Genomic DNA, 24,097 nt, shown 5'->3' on the forward strand with positions numbered 1-24,097 from the left:
TAACCATGCATTTACATTTAGTATTTATCAAATTGTTATTTACTTATATGAATGATAAAGACAAAATACTATCAAAAGTGTACAAAATGATAATTATGATGAGAGTTGTGAGTTGACGATAATCATCACCTTAGCAAATTTGCACATGACATTGTGGATGAGACCGATTTCACTGCATAATGAAAACATATGAAACTTTAAAACCAAATTTATAACTTTCTGATCCTTCATAGGTCCGATTTTTATGAATTTTCCCATTTTGTTCTTCTGATTTTAATGTATTCGTGTAAGTCAACTTTATCTTAATAAGTTATGCTCAACGCAGATGTCACCATTTTTTTTTTTAATCTTTATGTTATAATTATGGTTTCCTATATGACTTCATTTAAAAAAGAAGCACAAACTGCACTCCATCTTGCTGGAAGCGTATAACGTCTACTCGATAATAGATATAATAATATCTTGAAGTAGGAAAACCTCTTGGAACCATAGAAACAATTTTGATAATACGATGTAATAATAATAATAATAACTATAATAACAATATCAAAGAAGAGGTAACTCATGCACTATCATATTGCGAGTGATCGCAAGAAGAAACGATAACGTCCATCCCGCGCAGAGCGTCGAGGGCTTTCATGCCGAGTGCGATGTCGTCGGGATGTCGCGGCACTGGCATCCTGAGATGGTCTGTAAGGGGGTTCACACGGACAAACACCGTTTCGTGGCGAGCTCTCCTTAGACTGGACACAAGCCACTCCGATTTGTTTCGCACCTTTGGCATTTGAACACCGCATCCAATCTCTACAACCACGATGGAGCGGGACTGATCCAGATTTGTCAGGGACTGATCCATCTCCCTCTCGCGCTGTTGGCTCAGCCTGTTGAGCCATCGAGAGTCCCTTGCCAGCTGCGTACAGGGGCGAGCCACACCGCCACAGCTCGGACACCGCGGCAATTTTCCGACAGCATGGAGGGTCCGTTCGTCAAACTCGACTTCGACGTCGCTGCCGTCCCAAACTTCATCGCAGCACGGAACGGCACACTGGAGCTCGTAGAGGGAGCGATGACACTCCACCACGCTTCCGGGAGAAAATCCTGCTCTCAAGAAGTGTCTGTCGATATTACTGGTGTAGACGAAAGAAAGGGACTTGGTCTTGCACCAGTTCAGGAGATAAGTGTATCCGACATGGGGTGAGCAGCGACGATAATCTCGCATTCGCTTTCCAAAAATGCCCCAGGCAAATTGCGGGTTCTTGAGGAAAAGCTCGGAGTTCGATAATTCTCTGACTCCAAGACCAAGGAAGCTAACCTCAGGGAGAGCCTTCTTGATATCGACGAAGTCGGGTATGCCGCCGTCTACACTCATCCCCGCTCCTGCCATGATCACGAGGACATCACAAGATCTAATCGAGCTTGCTGCTCTCTCAATTAAAGAATGTAAAGAATCGTTTGCTGGATGAGCACCCACTGAGGAAGCCATGGTTATACACTGAAAATCTTGCAAGTTTTCACGAAAGAAAAAGGCCATGATAGAACGTTCATCGAGTATCAGTAATTCATTAACATCATGCATGCAGTTTCTCGACTGTAACAATGGTGTTTGCAGATAAGAGTTTATCACCTCACGGTATGACGGAGAAAAATTTTGTCAGTTATATGCTGATACTAAAAAAGGTTTATAGAAGCAATGCTTCTATATAGTGGAAGCTTTCTGTTCAATGTGCGTGTTTATACAGGAGCCTCTCGCATCGGCGCGCATGAGCCGGTATTTTACCTCCGGCATGAGCGCTTTGAACTTTGGACCTCGGAGTTTGTCCATACAAGAGTTGGACATTATTTTGGAGGGTCCGCAGTCACAACCATTGATCTAGTGAAAGATGTACTACAATGGCCAAGTCACAAAGCTGTACTATAGCGTCAGTTTGTGAAAGTGAACTATAGAAATGGCAAATAACCTATTTTGCGCAGTATAGATCTACGAATTGACAACACTCGTATACTGATAGCCTATAGATTGTGTGTGTGTGCGTGCTTCATTTTTATCAGTGTTGTACACCGCAGTTTTTATCACTGAGGGATAAGAAGATAGTGTACGACGTATAAGTTCATCTTTATCACATACATTTTAAGCTCTATCACACGAGGCTTGAATACAATATAGGCCTACTTTCATCAGTTTATCAGAGTACAAAGTATATGAATCATAGCAAACCCCTTTTTGGGTGTGTGTTTCAAAGTTTGTTTCTCGATTTCGTTGTGTATATTTTTTTCCTTTCTTTTACTTTTCCATGGATGCATGCGTGTGTGGGGTGGGGGGGGGGGTACCGTACGTGAAGCCCCATCTGATCCATCGATGATCATCTTAATCATCATCTTCATCCTCGTCTGTAGCAGCGTTTACCTCATCATCATTTGGATTACGAAATTCATTTTATAGGCATGATAAACTCCATTTTACTCACAAGATGATTTTGAGAAAAGGAATAAACAGAGCAGTGAAAGTTTCACCAAATTATACTGAATAATAAGAAAGTTGTGATTTGTGAAGTTTCGTTTTCCCAAGCAGTAATACCAGCAACATAGCATGGTTATATGAAAATTATACATAAACTCAAAGCTTTAATATTCGTTTGTACATATTTTTATCTTCTTCCATACCTCTTCCTCTTTTCTTTTTTCTTTCTTTTTTTTTTTTGGGGGGGGGGGAGGAAAATGTATAATAAATTATTATACAGCAGCTTATTATGACCCCGTAAAACGTCATCCTTGCTAATTGTTGAGTGTGTAGATTTCATATTAATATTTTTTTGCCCTTTTGAATTCAAAGGAGCATAAAAACCATTTATATTTGTCTTCTGGTGAAGGGGATCTTGTGAAGCAATTAATGGTGTGTAGACCTTATTCATAATAGTCTATTGTAAGTTAAATGTAACAGGGAGGTGGGAAGTCCACCTCCCTGATTGTAATCAGTGACTGTGGCAATAACATTTTGACTCTGAAATTTCACAATGTTATGTTCTTCTTAATGCACAGAGATGAAATTAAACGTCGGTGTCACATATTGTATGACAGAATCATGTAGACTTTAAAAAAAATCATATTGTTTTTCTTAGGTGAATAGCAGGTGGGGAGAATGAAGAACATAACTTCTTCCATTACAAAACTCCCGTGTAGCAGTGTATACCAACGATATTTCATTTTGTCATGGCCCTTCTAGAGAACCAATTGGAAATGGGATGATCATACATGGGAATAAATGTCATGTTCTTGCTTCATGTCGTCGGAACCGGATTATCACCAGTATTCATGAGTTAATCATGATGCTAGTAGTGAGTAACTGTTATTTGCCGGTGTTACTCCAGTACACGCAGCCAATAATGTTGACAGCGCCATCTCTTGACAGGTATTTGTACATGGGTGAGGGGAGTTGTACATGATATTACTGTATTATGCACAATAGTGTACACCTATAATACATGTACTGTACTGCCAATTTTGTATTCGCAATAGGGACGGCGGAGCGTTTTCAAAAGTGGGGGCCCACTTCCGGGTTTCATGAGCAAACAAGCAAAAAAAACCAAAACAAAACAAAACAAAACAAAACAAAACAAAAACAAAAACAAACAAACAAAAAACAAACAAAAAAGGTCGTCAGCTCATCTCTCCCCTTCCACTTCCGGGTTTAAAAGAAACAAACAAACAAGCAAACACCGAACAAAAGGTCCTCAGTTCATCTCTCCCCTTCCATTTTCGGGTTCTGTTTTTGTTTTTGTTTTTTCAGCTGACAAGCAAAAAAAAAAAAAAAAAAAAAAAAAAGGTCTTCAGCGGAAAAAAAAAAATGACATTACCACGCTCACACTTCAAGATCTTCCTCTATATTGCTTTTTAGTGCCATTTACGTGCTTCCGGGTGAAAAAAAAAACGGTGGGGGGGGGGGGCAAAGTGATTACTACAGTACACCTTATGTATTCCTTTGTATAGTGCACAAAAAGTGTGTGTGTGTGTGGGGGGAGCCCCCTACCATGCCATGCCATGAGTTGTACTGCTGGTTTTTTGTTTTGTTTTGCTTTTGTTTTTTGTTTGCGTGTGTGTGTGTGTGTCTGCGTGTGTGTGGTTTTTTTTTTCCTCAGGAATTTGCTGTCTTTGATACACTGAAAGCAGGAAAATAGCGTTGGATTTCAATTCTGAAAATGTTGGAGGGGATTCCCCCGACTCGGTTGCTGCGCTCAAATAATGATAATGATGATGATGATGATGATGATGATGATGATGATGATGATGATGATGATGATGATGATGATGACAGAGACTCCAACTCTCCCGCTTTCGACAGGAGATCTCCCGCCGAAAGCCCATTTTCGCAGCTGGAGCTCCCGTTCTCCCGCTTGAGATTAAAATTTTCTCTCCCCCCCCCCCCCCCCTGGCTCTGTGTCTCCAGCTTGAAATGATTTCTTACTAAGTGTCATCGTATGTTGAAAAATAAGCCCTAGATAGCACGAGAGATCATTTAGAACCTTAGAGCTTCCAGGACCCTTAAGCGGGCCCTAGACCCCGGCCGTAAGGAACTTCGAGCTTCCCGCTCGTAATGAGCGCTTCGCGCACATCAAGTTGGAGTCTCCCGTTTGCTAGGGGTTTTAGGCGGGAGAATCTCCAGATCAGAAGGTGCTTGGGGTTGGAGTCTCTGTGATGATGTTGTTCATAATGGTGATGATGATGATAAATACAGGGTACTTATAATGCTCCAGTTCCACATGACTAAATGCGCTCATTTATGTATAAAGGCGCAGTGAGAAAAGTACTGTATATCATATTACGGGTATACTTTTTAGATATCATGTTCAGTGAATGAAAAAAGGCAGAATTTAAATTCTTTTAATAAAAGAACCCAGTCCTCTTCCTTTGAATTTCAATTCTTGAAATGCAAAAGCTCCTTCATATTGGAGGGAACTACCTCCTATACCGAACCCTCCCCCTATACACTCCTTCGCTTGTTTGATTTCCCAGATTGAACGTATTGTTCTTGCTCCCCCCCCCCCCCGCAAAAAAACAAAACAACAACAAACAAATAAATAAAACAAGTTCCTGCGTAGTCTATATACATGTACGGCCAAGTTCCCTCCTATAGATCCTAGCTCGTGACAGTTCGGTCGCTTTACTCCCTCAGAAAGGTCCACTGTTTCCAAATTCGACCTCGCTCCCCCGCCCTCATAATGGGCTTTCACACACTCACACAAATACACACTCACACACACACACACACACACACACACACACGCACACACACACACACACACACACACACACGCACACACACACACACTCACACATAAAACACACACACACACGCGCGCGCGCACACTACACAGACACACACACATACACACGCAAAGGCACATGCACTGACACAAAAAACATGACAGTGTCAGTGATACTGATATTAGAGTTGGCATATCAATAACAATTTCTTATATCAATAATAATTTCTTTAAAGGTGTGTGTGGGTGTGTTTGTGCTAGTTTGTTTGTTTGTTTAGTTTTTTTCTTCTGTTTGTTTGCTTGCTTTCTTTCTTGCTTGCGTGCTTTTCAATGCGGATGTGCAAAAGAGCCCTGCTGTTCGTTGCATGTAAATAACAGAATGAGTTTCAATGGCTCTTGGATTTTTATACATGGAGCTACATACAGCGATATTGCAGCCTATGTCGTCATCCTTTTTCGAGGCTGTGAATGAGGGGAAGTGGCGAAGAGAAAGGGGCCATGATAGGTTGTTTGTCAAGTTAATACCCTCGATCACTATAAAGTCACTTTAGCCGCAGTACCTGGAATTTCGCGAAGTTGCAGCCTATTGCATCATCTCAGAAGTGAGGGGATGGCTTCGAAATGCATTGTGTGTGAGGGTGGATACTTGACATTTTTGTTCTTTCAGCTGTGAAAGATCTCGGCGATGTTATTAAACTTTCTTTTGATTTTTTTTTTCTGATCGCGATAACAATAATTGCACTGGTTATTGGAGTATGGTGTATAAGCAAGTCATAAATCACATCATATTCACACTTCACCAATTATAGATAAACCCTCAACATCACGATTGCGGCGACACCCCCCCCCCCCCCCCCCGCCCCCTTCGTCAGAACGGGAAAGGACACCGCAGAGAGTGAAAGAGAGAGAGAGAGAGGGGGAGAGAGAGGAGAAAACGTGGCCAGAGAGACGTGTAATAAATGGAGCGTGGGTGTAATAGACGTTTTATATTGTATACTTCTGCCACATTCGCTTTTACAGAAATGAGAAACGTCAAACCTGTAAATCGCATCTGCATATAATACCATACTACCCAAGTAATGACACGGGCATGCAGCATTGATACAAGTGAGATGGATACACTGTCATGGGTCAGTGGTGTGGATCCGATGCATGCATGAAATAAATACATGTACAGTGTCTTATGTAGCTGTAACATAATTAACGATACAATTTGTAAGTGCTGTAAATGTAGTCGGCAAATACAAGTGTGAGTGTGGCTTAATATTTGTAGGCCTATACTGTTCATTTATCGGAACTGATTTTTTTTTTTTTTATGCATAACGTATCTAAATAAGATGGAAAACATGCTACATTGTATATTCGTGGAGTCACAGTTGTGGTCGCATGAAAATGAAAACGATACAATACAGTGGACCAGTGTACAATGTATGTCGATCCAACTAACTACACTTGTACATGTATATCAAATGAACTGTCATGTCAAGGTCTGTCAACCCTATTAAGCAATTTATACCCTAATCTACAATATACATGTACGTACAAGGGCCTACCGCCAACATTACAATAGCATGTACAGTTCTTGAGTATACAATCATGTCATGGAGCTGCAGGCTCCACGCTGTGGCATACACTGCCTTGATATAAAATACCTGCCATTTGATAACGGTTTTGTCGGGCGAGGTTATGTTGTTTATGAGTTGGGGCAGCAATCTGGGTTATAGCATTTTGATTTGAATAAACATATAATCATAGTCACAGTTTAACGTGGAATGGTGATGTATTGACATATTGTCAGAATATTTTGGGGTGGGTGCGGTAAGACTTTTCCCATTTTCCAAATTTGGCATTTAGGCATAGCTCCATAATTTAGCATCGTGTAAGCAAGTCCCCATTATTATTATTCAGTTTCAGTATGTATAAGCCCCGCGGGCAAGACAAGTGGATTTGTAGGGGGAGGAGAGCGAGGGGAGATATACAAAATTGATAACATTTTTCCAGTTGTGATATTGTACATCTCCTTCTGCAGATGCTGGTGGCAAAAAAAAAAAAAAAAAAAATACTAAAATAATTAATTGCATATAGGGTATTGCTGTGATGAATATCATGGTTAAGCCACAGCCTTGTGAAGCTTGTCGTTGTAGTGTTTCTTCAACAACTGGCTATACGAGAACCGGGAGGATCCTATGCAAATACTCGGTACTGTACGGAGATTCCAGAATGACGAAGTGACAGGATTAAAGTCCATCAAAGATATTATATTTAAAGGGAGGCAGTCCTGAGAATTTTCACTGTACTGTACTGTCAATTGTGCCCTTGTCGACTCTATATTGGACAAAGCAGCATGATTAAAGTATGAAAACACCGAGCGTTACACCTCTGCGTAAACGGGGGGGGGGGGGGGGGATGGAAAGATTAACACATACACAGTATAATTATACACACACACACACACAGAGGGAATAGGGAGAACTGATCAGCACGCAAACACACCGACCGCGGTATCCCCTAGCAACAACACTTAGCAACAATACCTACTTCCTGATCCAGTGAACAATCATGACCTCGGCAGAAATTAACCATAACAATACCACGGTTGGTATACCGTTACAAACGATGCAAATCAATTGCCAGTATGGAGGCCACAAATTTGCAAACAAAGTCAAGTCCACAGCAAGATTAAAACCCCATTAAAAAACACACACGATAGCAACAACTGTGAAAGTGATATCATTTAACTACTGTTCAGTAGCTCCATTCTTTCAAAAAACCATAACACAACTTCACACCAATCCGATCTACACCTTCTGTGCAATCTTCTGTATCACCGTTCTTCCCAGCATCACTTCAGAATCACGTACCATGACCATAGATCTGCATTCAATGCACCGTCTCCGTCACCTCATCACCAACCAATCAAACCATACCATTACTGATCTAACCAATCACTCAACACCTCTTTCTCTCTCAACCACACTTCAGCACTGATTTCTGAAAAGTAGGAGGCTATTTTTGTATCTTTCTAACGGTCTCAGATAACAAGTCCAGCTTTTATTCATTTTTTTTTTGTAGACCTAATACAAAATCACATTTTTATTACAATGGAAGAGGAACCCACTGTGAGGTATGCTACTGATCTATCCACTCTTTGTCACTTTGAATGGAGTACTAGCAAAGTGAAATAAAGTCAGAATATATTATTTACACATTAAAATAAGATATCAGATTCTGTCTTCCTTATCATAAAAAAAAATACTCAATAGATATTTTTAATTTGCTTTTAGTATATACAGTTTGGGGACATGGTTTCCACATATAGAATCAATTTTCTTATACAATTTCTTCAAACCACACTGCATTGAACGGTAAGTTATATTTTGACTGAATTCCTCTGTAATATTAGTCATTAGATGAACAAAAAGGAATTTTAACAACATTTTTCTGTGACCTCACTAATCAATAACCATTTGTTGTCAACATCATAGATGCTGAAGACAGAATACAGAGCAAAACTACATCGACATTACCATTAATTCATTCAAAAAGGACCATACTTTGTACTTTAATGTTTGTTTGTCGTAGTGACACATTTTCTTTGTCTTCTTCTTTTTTTTTGGGGGGGGGGGGTCAGCAGCAAAGAGATTGTCATGTGCAAATGATATATACAATACAATGTACAAGTATGTACTCCTTTCATGTAGGGATGAAAGGTTCTCTCATTGAAAGCAGCAAAAGATGTGAAACACATATATACAAATAAGATCTGACAAAATTGGCTCATTCACAAAACATGATCAACCTTACAAATTATTCCATCAAAGACGGTAAATGGTTCCCTGAGCAATCACAAATCAAAATGACCTGAATTATACTCACACATTTTAATGCCGTGAGATATGTGCAAAGTGCATTGTTGCATTGGGAGCCTTGCAACAGTTTCAAGTTTCAAGTAGGTTCAGGGGTAGCATTTAAACTTACTCGCTGATTGACAATTGAACGCTGTATGACTGCAAGGGAAATAAGGGGAAAATGAATTAAGGTACAGCAATGGAACTCAGATATCAATAATAAAAAATTAAAAAAAAAAAATTAAAAAAAAAAAATCATCATTATAGATGTTCAAGTAACACCAAATGCAGTAGATCAAAGAGCGAAGATATATATTTATTCTTTCAACCTGCACGTAAAAGGATCACAGGACAAACTCACAGATTATACTCTGCGTTTTCTAAAAAAGGAGTCATCAAATGACAGAAAAAACAAACAAACATAAGATTTGGCGTCTTAAATTGCTCCAGTTTTGGTGTAAAAGGAACTTCACTTGAATACAGTTTGCACATCAAGCGGAATTCTTCTCTTTTCCCCCTTCAATACATGTATTTGCATAAAATATTACTTGTGGTCTTGAAACCAGACACTGAGCAACATAAACAGAGCAATAAAATACAATAACGATACAATACAACTACATGCACAAAAGGAAATGAAAAAAACATTGTTTTACTCTTGCAGTTCATTAGGCAACCTCTTCAATCACCACAGAATTGAGACTACATATGGAATTGATGAGCACACACGTTGTATTCTTCTCTGCATATCTGTTGCGTGTTTGTTATAACCAGTACACAGCTTTTGAGCTTTTAAATAATAAAGTGTACATATGTATTTGAAGTTTGTCAGTTACTAAACTTTTTTTTTTTTGGGGGGGGGTTCAACATAAACATAAATGCATGTCCCTTCATATCCATGGAAGAATTCAAAATAAAAGTGACAGATTGTGGGACAAGACCAAAGAAATTGGTACAATTCATCTATAGGCAGAAAAATTTGCCAGCTTAGAAGCTCTTTTTTTCTTTAACAGAAACATGTGCTACATGGAAAACAGAACATAGTGAATTGTCAAATCCCACACATCCTTACAAGCAAGCCCTCTTTAATATGCAACATTGACATCATTGACCAAATCATGTTTACGGTTCGAACAAATTCTGTGATGAGCATTTTTGTTATCATTCTAGATTGCATTCTTGAAGTTATGACAAGTATGACATCGATAGTCGATCACATGTGTACTATTTTGCTAGTATATCCACCCCCCCCCCCCCCCCCCGCCCCTGATGATCAGCTGCTTATTTTGTCTCTGACCATCGCCTGTTTCCAACTTACCATGAAACTGTGTTTCCATGCAGCATTTATTTAGGTGTAGAGACACCTCATCACTTGGCAGGGCATACCAGTTAAACAGAGGTGGAATACACATACATGTACTCAATCTCACTGTCAAGCACGAAGTGAGTGACAATATGACACCCAACCAACACTTAGAAGCAAATGTAACAGTGTTGCTTGGGATGACCTTTTTTTCCTCTGGAACAGAAAATCCAAAGTCATTTTGATAAATCCATTGCTTTAAGAGAGATATCTCATGTGTAAATGAACCATTGTTTTCACAGTACTTTTGAATCATTCACCTAACCAAAAACATACATTAAAAGCTCTTTACAGTAAATGAAACAAAACTCCCAAATTCTGCAAACACAATAAGAAGCTGATATCTATTTTATTTCTTTTACACAAACAAAATATTTTTTACGTTAATATCAACATAAAGATGTTTTTTTTTGTTTTATTTTTAGATGTACCTAAATACATTTGCAACAAAATCTATACACGAAACACAAATTGTACATTAGTCTTTATGACAAACACAACAAAACATTGCATTTAGAAAGCTGCTAAATCCATCCAGACATGTCCATCTAATGATGAAGTCTGAGATCATGCAACTACTCCTGACACAATCCCAAGCTCATGAAAACAATGACTAGCACAGATATGGCTTCACATGCTTCTTTAACCCCATAAGACTATACCGGCGGCTTCTAAACAAAACACACAAGTGTTCTGCATTCTACATCCTCTCCCAAGTGAGCATCTGGTTCCAAGATGTAAGATTGGCCAAGTGGTTAGCGTGTCGACAGCTCCAAGAGACCACCCTTGTGGCACGGGCTGGACGTGGGGCTAACCCTTTCGCCCATCTTGGACTGCTCCCATCTTGGGGATAGACGACAACATCACAACGAGGCCGGGGTCTTTCCATGAGGTTCACAAGCTGATGTGATGGCCAGCTGGGTGCATCATTGCCACAAGCTACCTGTCCATTTGAGTTCCACTCACCGTGGGATCTGAGGAAATCAAGATCCCCTTTACTTGGCCAGAACTTTGACCAGAGCGCGGCGGGAGAGCTCTGCGATCTCGGTGAGCTCTTCAATCTTTGCCCTCAGGACGGCGTTCTCGGCCTCTAGCTCGTTGGCGGTGACCACCAGGTCATTCTCGCGCTTCTTTCGGTTTTGCCTGGCACGCTTGCAGGCAATGTTGTTCTTGATCCGTCGCTGTCTGTACACATCCACAGGACTTGTATTTGTCGAAGGGGCACGGCGTGATTTCTTGGCCACATGGCAAGCATTTTCCTCTCCCTCCTCCTCCTCTTCTTCTCCTTCAGATTTGATGCGCTTCTCGGCGCTGACTGCAGACAAAGCTAGAGAATCGGTGTCGACGGTAAGAACATTTGATAAGGATGATCCAGTATCGTTTGTCGGGGTATCAATCAGGCTTCGCACAGTGGCAGCATCGACAGTGGCTGTGGGACCGGTCTCTTCAGCCTGGACATTCAAAAAGGAAAAGGGGAATGACAATTTAATGAAAAGACGAAGTCCATTGCATACATGCAAAGTCCTACAAATCCACTGCATATCATTCAACTGTACAAACAAAACTCTGTAACTGTACAGTGCTTTGAAGTAAATATCAAAAGTGGACTTATGTACAGTATTGGAGCCAACCAAGACTCAACAAAATCAAACACACAAGAGGACATGAACTAGCAATAGGCTATTGTTTTAAAATATCAGCATAAGCAAGTCTTTTTATCACAATCCAAACACATGCTGAATTCAAGTGCTGCCAAGCTCAAAGTCCAACACAAACAGCGTGTGCGAAACAGCATTTACCATGGCTAGGAACCTCCTGAAGTGGATTAATCTCACCATCGTTAGCAGATACACAATAAGACAAATCTTTACTTTCATCGCTGGATATGTCTCGCCTTATTCAAACCACTTTTTGAACAACATTTAAGTATTGCTAGCAGTTACTGATGATGATAATCCAAAATAAACATTCCCTTTAAAGTAGCAATGCCCAGTGTTATGAAGAGTCACCGAGAATGACAGAAAGAGTTGCGAGAAGAAACTATCGAGAGCAATATATACCCCGAATACAAAACAGTAGTGCGCCTGGAAAGGAGAGCGCTGTAAAATTTCAGCATATTGTGCAATGACAGGGTTGACAGATTCATCAGGAAATTAGGAGCCCAGCAGGCCTATTTGTCAGGAAGGTACAAGGCCAACCAACATACACTGACTCACTGCTAGCAACCAGCCATACAGCACCCATACAGCCTTGTACGTTCATGCATGCAAGTACATGTATTGACTTGCCCGCAGTTGAGGCAGTATTGCACCATCGCTTGCAACCTTAGCTCAGCTCATTAATATTCATGAGTAAAGCTCCGCCCACAAAAGCCCTCTTGGGTTTGTGTATTTTCCCTCGGTACTGAAATTAGCATTACAATAAATATGCACAGAATGGTGACGTGTGTTTCTGGTAGTTCCAAAGACCACAGAGTGCATGGTATTCTTGGGTCTTGCTGTTCTTATTAAAGTTTGATGTTTGGAGTAAAGTAGTAGAAACAGAAACAACTTACTCTGAATCTGTTATCAGAAATCCAAGACTAGAAACATATCTTTCAAACCTTGCTTCTTGCTTTCTAGAGAATTTGACCTGAATGTTAGTGTGCTGCATCATCCCTCTACCCCTCCCCCCCCCCAAAAAAAAAGAACAATCTCAACAAAGCAATGTCTTTACTTGACATGTATTCCTTCACATGGAGCAGATAACATGCACAGGATTCCCAGGGAGTTTCCTGTTGCATCATCCATACATGGATCTCCATAAAGACTTGTGATTTAAATATACAAGGTTCCAGCAAAGAGCTACGTACAGCTCTTTGGTTCCAGGAACATGCTTACCAAATCCCCTTTTCATCTGCCTTTTCTATTCTTCTTCTTCTTCTTTTTTATATCTTTCGGCAAAAATGGTTAGATGTAACATTCAATGTCTTTGCTCCAAGTTCAACATGATTTTATACCTTCCAGCTTTCCTTTTCAGCAGCACCCTACATGCGATTCCATCATTTTTCTCTTTTAATGAAAGGATATATTCCTCTCTTTTCACTTAAAATCAAAAGTAATGTATCCCATCACATGTTCCACATACTGCCCTCCCATTAAGTGCACAGCATCAAAAACAAAACAACAACAAAAATCCCTGCACAAATAAAAATGAATGAAATATAATAGCTTGACTTACCGGGACATCGAGAAAGCCCTGGATATCTGTGAACGTGTTGAAGAAATTTTCCAACGTTGTGTCCACCTCCGCAGGGCTCAGCCCTTCCTCGTAGTCGCTCATCTCGCTGCCAGAGGCGCAAGACGAGGTCGAGGGGAGCTGCCTCCTCAGACCATTTCCAACTGTTGCCTTGGTGACCGCTACATCAGGAGAGGCTGCCAGATGCACATTCTTGAGCGCACCCGCCTCCTCCTCCTCTAGTGCAGCCCTGAGTGCAACTGCCCTGTTGCCGCTGTCATCAAGGATGTCGGTGAGGTCTGGGAAGAGTTCAGCGAGGTCAACCGTGCTGGTCGCAGACGGGTCTACCATCAGCTTGGTGCTGTCGACGACACCTTCCACTGTGCTATTGCCTGGGTCCAGGTCCATGTCCACTGCACAGTTGGAAAATGGATTGATCCATACTTCTGTGTACACACTTGCGTAAGTTATCAAACATCCCTAACACACAATCACATTTGCATGATGATGAAAAGCATAGGGGCCATAATGGTAACTTTGTATGCCACTTTTTTTCTTTATTGTAATTGTACTCTTAATCCTAACACCACCTTGTGCTAATCGACAGCACATGATCTTTATCAAAGGTAAGCTGGGTTTCAATAAAGTAATAACATTCAAACAAAAACTTAAATTGACCATTTTAGAAAACAAATTTCAAACAAATTCAAGATGGTATGGCGGCAGACAGATATGCAAAGTATACTCTCTGAAATATGGTTTCTTTTGTCAGAAATACTTACGGTTAAAGAGGCCACTCGGCTCGTCGCCGATGCGTGGTGCAGTAACTGACGTCTCCCACGACTGTCCCACAAATAATGTCTCCCTCTCCTCCATCACCAGTTCTTCTTCTTTGGGGACAAGGCCAGGGTAATGTACCCTGGCCTTGCTTACTGCTCCTGCATTTTCGATCGACGTCACCGGCGAGGTGCTCTGACAAAAAAAGTGATCCGTAGCGGGCCATGATAATTCAGAGAATGTATCGTCTTCGTACGTAGCCACTGTAAAATCCACACTCCCGACTGCTGGGAACTGTTGGGGGTTAATGTTGACCCCTGTGAGGAAAGAGCAGAGAAAAAGACAAATTTAACATGTTATCTTAGAAAAATTTTAAAATTTTTCAAAATCTACTCCTGATCCTGCAGTCGAGGCCTAGTTGACTGCAGTGAATGATAGTTGTGACATTCTTAGTTCTTCTTCAGTGCAATGTCAATGAATGCTCTTTACACCGCCTACCCAGAACACCGAACTAGGTAAATTTTAGTTTTATTAGAATCCTAGACTGCTCGTGCTACAGCTGCATCACATGATTGATGTTCACTTAGTCATAGAACAACTGGGAAGATGGAATAAGTAGTTTCTATCTAACGTTATTAATAAAAATACACCAGTGTTCTGTGGCCAGAATAACTGTGTGGATGAGCGAGTGGTATGGGGTCTAACGTTAAAAGTGAGTTTAAGAAGCCCAAGCCTCGGACCAAAGACAGCATCTCGATGGTGGAGGGACACGATATAAAACTATAAAAGCTTGGGCGGTTATCACTCCACCTCCTTTTTGTCTACGTTCGTCTTATCGTAAACGTATTCTCAACGTTTGGAAGCACGCCAGAGCTAGCGCAAGGCATTGATGGTTGTATAACTGCGTGCAGTTTTGTGGTGTTTTATGCTGCACTCAGTCTAACTATACACAGCCCAGTACGCTGTACATGGTACGTCGCGACAGGGCTGTACGCGCGCGACCACCAACCACTAGGAGAGCGACGTAATCGTATTACGATAGCTTTGAATTTTGATACTTAACATCATTTTTGTCACCTCAAACTCAACGAGTGTACTTTTCAATATTTACTCTACATCTGATGCTATCAGTATTCAAATGTACGCAATGAAACTTACCGAAATTGATCATCATATCCAGCATGTCCACACGGTACACAATCTTTCACGCCAGGCCTAACTACATGTATACACAGCCCAGTCGCTGTACATGGTACGTCGGTCGCGACGTACCGACGGTCAGGAATTGCGCCAGAAAGTGTCATTTATTTGTTCCACGGACTTATCGCAAGTGGTCTCCATGGACCCAGTGTGGCGAACTATTCTTCTGTAATAGAAACATGCATTTAACGTGAGTAAAGTATTCTGTTTAAAGGAGAAAAGTATACATTTTCTTAAGTTTTGTAGTGCTAGTTGTGTTGAGGTTCCTCACTTTGAGGCTGCATGCCGCGCTCGTCAGACGCTGTTTTCGCATAGCGTAACAGCGTCTGGTCGGGCTACACTCAGTCATACAGTACGCATACTGTCACAGTAGGAGTGATCTACGCTACCACTTACCAGCTCATTATCAGCCTAGCTTAGCTCAGCTAGGTTGAGAAGCACGGACTGACGGAGTGTAGCTGTAACGTTTTATTTTACCACGTAAAATTAGCTAGGCCTAAACACGACTTCTGCCCTCCATAATATGCTCAGTATTCTTAAAAATCATGCATACCTTGTTAGCACTTCTCGCGAGAGAAACCGGTGTTTTTCGCCGGTAAGTCGCCTTTCGCTCTTTCGCGGAGTTTTCACCCGCGATGCCTTTCCCATGCGCTTGAAACGAACGAACGATGTGTACTGACAATTTCTACACGGTTCACATTGCAATTTATGGTGAAATTCTAAGCTATGCGCTAAAAATAGGGATGAAGTACGTATTATTCGTGTCCAATGAAGACCAGTTTCTGTCATTACCTCATTTTTGACCAATCAGTGCTCAGCTACCAATGCATTGAGCTTATAATGGAGGCGGAGCTTAAACATCGTGTTGTGACGACACACACTCGCCGCCAAACAGCAAATCAATTGATTTCTGACTGTAGCGTCGCTCGCTGAAAATACATGCGCAAAGTAAAGGTTGTTACAATACTTTTAGTGGTTATATTCATCCTTTTTACTGAAAACATGGCCGTGTATACATTTGCAGATTCGGCTAATGAAACCGTCACACAATGAGCACCTAGCATCTATGGCTGTGAGTGAAAACACAACTGCATGAAATGGGGAAAAGCAGTTGCAGCAGCAAGATCTATTTCTAAACACCATCCTCGACATCATCGTCATTAAAGGGAGTGTACAGTACTGGTTTAGGTGGGGATTCATGTTTTGAACATTCCTAAGTGAGATACTGAGAAACTTCTTATGAAATATGAAAGAGCATGTAATTCTAAGAAGGATTCATTTGTTGAATTGTTCATTTGATGAAAATTGGTGTTCAAATGGCTGAGATATCCAAAAAAGTGATAATAATAAAAGACTACAGGCCACGTCTTTTATTAGGATCTCTTTGTTTCACCTTGAATTTGGATATCTCAGCCATTTCAAAACCGATTTTCATCAAATTAACTTTTGATACCTCTTAGATTGCATGTTCTTTGACATCTCATGGAGTGGTTTCTGATTATCTCGCAAAATGTTAAAAAGCTAAATCCTCACCTTGACCAGAAAATTTGTACACACCCTTTAAGATCCGAAAACAACACGTCTTTCTAATAAAAGATACCACAAGTGAAGTAGAGCTCTCTTTTGCTGCTAATTATCCGCTGTATACTCCAGTATGACGTATGGGCTTTTTACAACATCACTTTCAGTTTCTACAGAGATATAACGGTTGAGTATTTTCATATTCCGTGTATTATTACTTGATTTATACCCTTTGACGTCATAATCATTGTTTACTTTCACAATTGCCATGTCACAAGGGTACCTTCCCAATATCACTGCGGAGGCATTGAATTGACAATCTTTGGTACTGTCGCCCTTCGGACCGATATTGGGCTCTCCCGCTTGCAGTAGCCTAATACAGATGAATGTAGACTTTCTGATTCTATCGCGTCCGTGCAGATAACAACAGCACATTGTAAAATATCACACGCCTTATCAGTTAATTAAGTATACAAAAGTATGACAGAGATTCAGAATGGCTCGACAGCTATAGATAATACACCCTGTTGTGACTATAACCAATGATCGAGGTAGCAATGTAGCCTGTATATACTTCCTTGCTATAATCATAAACGGTGAATATTATTCGATTTAAGTATCACAACCTTTCTGTGTATTATTGTGTACCACCCGCCTACCAAACTATATACCTCAAGTCTATACCATTAAAGGAACAGTCTAGTATTGGTGGAGATGAGGATGGAGACTTTAACTCTTTGCAAGAAACTATAAGAGTATCAAGAGCATACCATTCTAAGAGAAGTTCAAAGTTTATTTGATAAAAATCGTTTTAAAATGGCTGAGATATCAAAAACAAAAACGAATTAAAACAACGGGATCCTATTAAAAAGGTGGGCCCCCACCTTTTATAAGGGTCGCTTTTTAATTGTTTTGTATGATTATATCTAAACCAATTTTCATTAAATAAACGTTGAATTTCTCTTGGAATTACATGCTCTTTCATATTTCATGAGCGCTAAGTTTCTCATTATCTCACGAAAAAAAGTTAGAAATACGAAGCCAGGTCTCAACAAAAGCAGTACCACACATCCCTTTACATTTCTCAATACGCTTTGTTTTCTTACTAAGTCACGTATAGGACCGTCTCTAATTCTTACATTTATCGATATTCATTGGATTTTGCCTGCTACGATCTTTCTATCAACAGTTTTGTTTGTTATCATGATACTGGTATATTATGCCACCTCAAAGCCACCGATCTTTACCTGTATCAGCTAGTACACGCTGATCGGAGTCAGTACGCAGTGCACATACAAAGATAATTCTGAAGAATACAGAGTATTTTTGGTAATAATAACATTTATGAACAACTACAGATAACACTAACAACATCACACGCGATTTTATATAATAGTTTCCATTAAAACACACTCTGTGGTTTAGTGATGATACTTTAGCACTGTGTTGAAATGTTTACCATATTCATGGTATAAGTGTACTGAGTATCATAGGACAGAGTATATACCTGTAAAAAAGTTCTTTCATCTTAGCCCTTCGTTTTGATATATAACTTTATACATTCTTCTTCTTCCTCTTCTTCTTCTTCTTTTTCTTCTTCTTTTTTTTTTTTTTTTTGGGGGGGGGGGGGGGGGTTACCAGAACAAAATAAGATAATTAGAATAATAATGAGGATGATTATGATGATGATATTACTTACAATGATGATGATAACAAATACTAAACATAAGACCAATTCTTGGTCATGGTTTTTGAAAAGTCTCTTCATGCGAAAGGATATAAAAATTGTGTAAATTGGCCTGATTTTGTACAGATTTTAATGAAATTAACCAATTCCAATAAAGGATTCACAGCAGCAAAGTTCGGAGCTGCCAATTTGATAAGTACAGTAACTATGATAATTTCGCAGCAAACTTGTCCCAAGACTTGATGGGTTAAGCAAAAACAGAAAACATGCATGCTGCTACTCGTTCTGCAAAGTGCGCCATGCTTGTGCGATATACTAGTACTCAAAACTTCACAAGAGTGCCGGTGTGACGTCACGTCGCTGAGTGAGCTATACGTCATAAAAGAGGATGTACTTCGCTGCACTACTAGCATATGCGGAAACCAAGCGGAAATGATAACCGAGTGTCACAGCTAATGCTACTACCACTTTCAAGGTGGAAATCCCGGCGTGCACGTCATCATCACACTATTCTGACATTGAACTAGGGATTACGTCAATCTAATGAAAAATTATTGTGTCAAGTATAGGGCATAATCGTTAATTAGACCTCTCATGACTTATCACGAGCCACTACACGCGCCGATTTTACTTTCTCTCCCCCACTGGATGTGAAAGTTATACGGTACTCAGTGACGACAAGACGAGATATTCAGAAACTCGTAATACAGTTGTATATGATCATGATGTATAGGCCTATGGATAAAACAAGAGCAAACTAATTCTGTGCCGTATAAATTCCCGGCTAACAATAAATAGTTGGACGTTTCTGAACATTCTTGGAAACATTCCGTTATAATCTGATAATAGTTCGTTATTTGGACGCTTTCTCAAAACGTTTAATGTGGAAGGATTTCGACGTATTGTAAAACGTTTCAAAATAATGTACTTAAAACAAGAGACCCGCGGGTCTAGCGCTCACCTGAGTATCGCAAGAAGATGAAAATGTACAATTTACGCCCCATTAGATCCCCTCCCCACCCCCTCCCCTGGGTCCCAAGGGGGGCACCCCTGATTCTGCCATGAACAAACTTGAAACTACAGTCATCAATGTACTAACTCATAGTATTAACTTAGCTCTATCACTTCTGGTTCTAGAGAAGAAGATTTTTACAGATTCCTTAATAACATTTTTTTTTTGGGGGGGGGGTTGGGGCCCTACTGGGGGCCCCTGATGGGTGGGGCATGGCGCCCATTTTAACAAATTGAGTTCCTACCCCCCTAGGGATGCTACCTGCCAAGTTTGGTGAAAATGGGTAATGGGGTTCTCAAGAAGAAGATGAAAATGTACAATTTAGGCCCCATTAGGACTCCTCCCCACCCCCCTCCCCTGAGTCCCAAGGGGGGCACCCCTGATTCTGCCATGAACAAACTTAAAACTACAGTCATCAATGTACTAGCTCATAGTATTAAATTAGCTCTATCACATCTGGTTCTAGAGAAGAAGATTTTTACAGGTTCCTTAATTTTGGGGGGTTTGGGCCCCCCTGGGGGCCCCCTGGGTGGGGCATGGTGCCCATTTTAACAAATTGAGTTCCTAACCCCCTAGGGATGCTACCTGCCAAGTTTGAGGAAAATCGGTCTTGGGGTTTTCAAGAAGAAGATGAAAATGTAAAAAGTTTATGCACGACGCACGACGCACGACGCACGACGGACGACGGACAACGCACGACGGACGCCGGACGAAGGGCGATCGCAATAGCTCACTAAAGGATTGAGCCTTTGGCTCAGGTGAGCTAAAACACCCCATGAAAACGTTTTGGACGTTATAAATGTCAGAAAACCTTTTAAGAAAATTGTCATGTGGACGTTCTGCGTGGGGGGGGGATGGGCATAAAAAGTAAAGTTATGGGTTTATACACGCAGGAACTATCTGGAATTTATGTATTCACTTATCATATCCCAACCTCCTCCTGTAATGACCTACAACCTAGACACCCATCCATAACACAGGGGCGGATCCAGGAATTCCGTTAAGGGGAGGCGCCTTTACAAAATTAAAGGGGGGCGCACGCTCCCCCATTTTCCCTCTTCTTTTTCCTTTGTTTAAAAAAATTAATAAATAAATAAAGAGGGGGCGCCCGCCCGGTGCGCCCCCTCTGCATCCCCCACTGTAACATGCTATTCCCAGCTGATGTAATTGTATCACATTCTTTTATATGTCGGCAAAAATGTTGTAATGTGTGAAGACATGGTTACTAAAATAAATCACACATACAATCTTAATCAGGCCTATCAAAATAATCCATGAAAATGCCTCTTCATATAACACAATTTGAAATCGTGAATAACTGAACAATAACTTTAGTACAATTTTTAACACAGATAGATAGTTTGAACCATGCAGCATAAATACTTTAGATTTCAGTGGGGTTTTTTTAAATCTATTTCCACTATTTCCCAAATCTAGATTTCATGAATAATGTATGCACGAATGTTCATGACATACACATAGATCAATCCAATGACGAAGACGTAGCGGACCTAATAAAAACGTTTTTGAACCCTCATCAAAGACGAAGACTATAGATAGCAGACCTGATTATAAAAACGTTTTGTGGACGTTCAAAAATGACGAAGACATAGCAGACATGAATGAAACATTGGCCTCTACCTCAGTGCAAATTTTCGCGAGGATCGCGCGATCCACGACCGAGATCTGAAGGGGGGCCAAAAAGCCCCCCCCCCCCCCCCCCGTTGGTTTCAAGTCCCTCAAAAAACCCGGTGGGATTAGGGTTAAGGTCAGAATGCAAGGGGAGTTATATTACTTTCAACATAATGTCAGTTATACAGTTGAGGGAATGTCTGTGTATACTTTAAAAAAATGGCATTTTGTTGAGTTCTCTTTATACAATGATCATGTATTTTCCTTATATCGTTCGACCCATAGGTGACTACTAAGTATATCCTTATATACACTTAGCAATTACACAACAAAAGCAACGAATTAGTTATTATACGCATTATTGACAGATTTTAGAATAGAGCTCATTATGAATTTGAAATTTTTGGTTAAAAAAGCTATTTGACTTCACGAAAAGGCAACTTTGTGAATATTAGAGCAGAAGTTGAATCATAAAGATTATATTTGATTAACTGTGGATGCAGAAATTAATATGTTGAGGTAATATCACACTCATAAAGTTTCTTGGATATATTTGAAGTGTATACTTTCACTAGAGGAATCGAATTTCATGTGATGATAATGATTTTGACAACTAGTTTATTGTTTTCGTACCCTTATTTTCTATGTTCGTACAACTTGATCTCTGTATGTTTTTTTGTGAACTTTTTTTAGATATCTGAAATAAAATAAAGTCCCTGGACATGCTGGAAGGAGGATAAAGAAAAAAAAAAAGACTCATAAGTGACGTCATCAACTACAGTAGTCTTCTCTTCCAGCAGTGACTACACAAAAACTTTTAAAAATTCATAACTTTAGAACGGATTGTCAAATTTTCCTCAAACTTTCACTGATGTGTTCATGCTGCATTACCTCAAGCAACATGACTGTATGAAGATGACGTTGTCCTTCAGTACAAAACGTATTGCTTGTCAAGACTCCAGAGAGAAACTCTTCGCAGTTAATTGCCTTTGCACGTTGCCCTGCTTTTCACACAGTGTTGTTGTGATTCATTCGATAATGGCTGCTTTCTTTTATGTGTATCATCAGCGCGTGAGCCGTTTGCGCCTAATAATACATGTAGTATAGTGCAGGAAATCTCCTTCCGGATTGTGTGGTGGACCGAGTTTGAGATCACTGTTTGGCATCAGTTCCGTGATGTATCATCTGCATGTACTGGCATGATCAGCGAATAGGTCTGATCATCTCCCACGTACTATATTTTGGCATTCCATGTTAAATCCATGCAGTAATTGGAATTGATGACGGGGTTTACAAAGTTCGACCGCATTTTCTCGGGGACGTTTGGCAAAAAACAAAAACAACAACAACAACAAAACATAGGCCTACTGTGTGCATCTAATGCAGCATCCATATGCAAATTTGAATTTACAATGAAAAATTGACATAAATCAACGGTATTTCAGAAAGAAAGAAAATGCTATCGATATGGCTGCCAACTGATACACAGTCGTGTAATTAACGTGAGAACGTGACACCATGAATGTAATCTGAATGATAACAGTGGCATATATGCGGACCGGCAACAAGATGACTGTACTATAGGCCTATCATCGATTCAGGTAGAAACTATTCTGCACAGGAAATCAATCATCACAGTCTCATTTATGATAACATGACCTTGAAGTTGTCATAATATTAATAATACACGTCTAAACGAACATAGACATCACCAGTTCATCAGATGATAGTTCCTGGGGCTGTTTCATAAAGCTGTTCTTAAAGTTACGAACGACTTAAGTATGACTGATGATCAGTTCTGATGTGCTATACTTATCAGAATTTCCATAATTCAGCACAAGAACTGATCATTGTAACTTTAAGAACAGCTTTATGAACCCCCTCCTAGCGCGAGAGCATGCGTGGGATCCGTGAACCTCAAGAGCACAGGGAGAGATGGCAATAACTGTAGGCCTCTAGTTTGCTGACATACTTTTTCTAAATTCTATTGTATGCTTCCTTCATAACAAAATGAAGTTGTTCCTGACAACCATTAATCTTGCTCGAGGCTAGTTTGCTTGAAGGCTTGCCCGACATGACAACAAGAAATGCATGCATGCAAAGTACATTCCAATGAACGAAATACATTGCTTTTCTGCCTACATAATATTATGTATATTAAATAGCTTACTAGATCCTTTTGAGAAAAATATTAATGAATCTGAAAATAGTAAATTTGCCTTAGAATCTCCCAAAATGATTATGAATAAAAAAAAAAAAGAAAAAGCAACACGCGTGCGCGCACGCACACCCACAGTACAGAAAGCTTCCCTAAACCGACACAGTTCGTACCAGTGACATTTAGTTAATGTTATTATTCAAATTATTCGTCGTACAATGAATTTTAAAGGGATAGTACAGTAGTGGTGGAGATCAGAATTGGGCTTTTAACTTCTTGCGAGATACCAAGAAAACGCTTACTCTCTAAAAAAAAAAATCGAGTGAAAATTTTCACTCTAAAAAGAGTGAATACAAAAAAGAGTGAATTTCGAGTGAAATTGGAGTGAATTTTGAGTGAAAATGCTCATTTTCACTCATTTTGGA

The 24,097-nt window shown here is 40.1% G+C and overlaps 2 protein-coding genes across 2 annotated transcripts; both read right to left on the bottom strand.

The window, feature by feature from the left end:
- Nucleotides 1-562: 562 nt before the first annotated feature.
- On the bottom strand, nt 563-1,384 carry LOC140237954 (NAD-dependent protein deacylase-like). The gene has a single exon (XM_072317883.1). It carries the CDS (start codon nt 1,382-1,384, stop codon nt 563-565), a length of 822 nt encoding a protein of 273 aa, XP_072173984.1.
- An 8,985-nt stretch (nt 1,385-10,369) lies between these two features.
- On the bottom strand, nt 10,370-16,333 carry LOC140237580 (uncharacterized). The gene is made up of 4 exons (XM_072317515.1): nt 16,216-16,333; nt 14,468-14,779; nt 13,689-14,098; nt 10,370-11,920 (listed from the first exon to the last, which is right to left on the bottom strand). Exons 2-4 carry the CDS (start codon nt 14,559-14,561, stop codon nt 11,465-11,467), a joined length of 960 nt encoding a protein of 319 aa, XP_072173616.1. The 5' UTR covers nt 14,562-14,779; nt 16,216-16,333; the 3' UTR covers nt 10,370-11,464.
- Between the last annotated feature and the right edge of the window lie 7,764 nt (nt 16,334-24,097).

This window comes from Diadema setosum, chromosome 14 (genome assembly GCF_964275005.1).
Source record: "Diadema setosum chromosome 14, eeDiaSeto1, whole genome shotgun sequence".
In the NCBI taxonomy this organism is placed as follows: Eukaryota; Metazoa; Echinodermata; class Echinoidea; order Diadematoida; family Diadematidae; genus Diadema; species Diadema setosum.

Coding starts and splice junctions, on each gene's coding strand:
- LOC140237954 (XM_072317883.1), bottom strand. CDS start 1,384: ATGGCAGGAGCGGGGATGAGTGTAGACGGCGGCATACCCGACTTCGTC.
- LOC140237580 (XM_072317515.1), bottom strand. CDS start 14,561: ATGGAGGAGAGGGAGACATTATTTGTGGGACAGTCGTGGGAGACGTCA. Junction 14,099..14,467: donor GCCGAGTGGCCTCTTTAACC/GTAAGTATTTCT, acceptor CCAACTGTGCAG/TGGACATGGACCTGGACCCA. Junction 11,921..13,688: donor AGGGCTTTCTCGATGTCCCG/GTAAGTCAAGCT, acceptor TTGAATGTCCAG/GCTGAAGAGACCGGTCCCAC.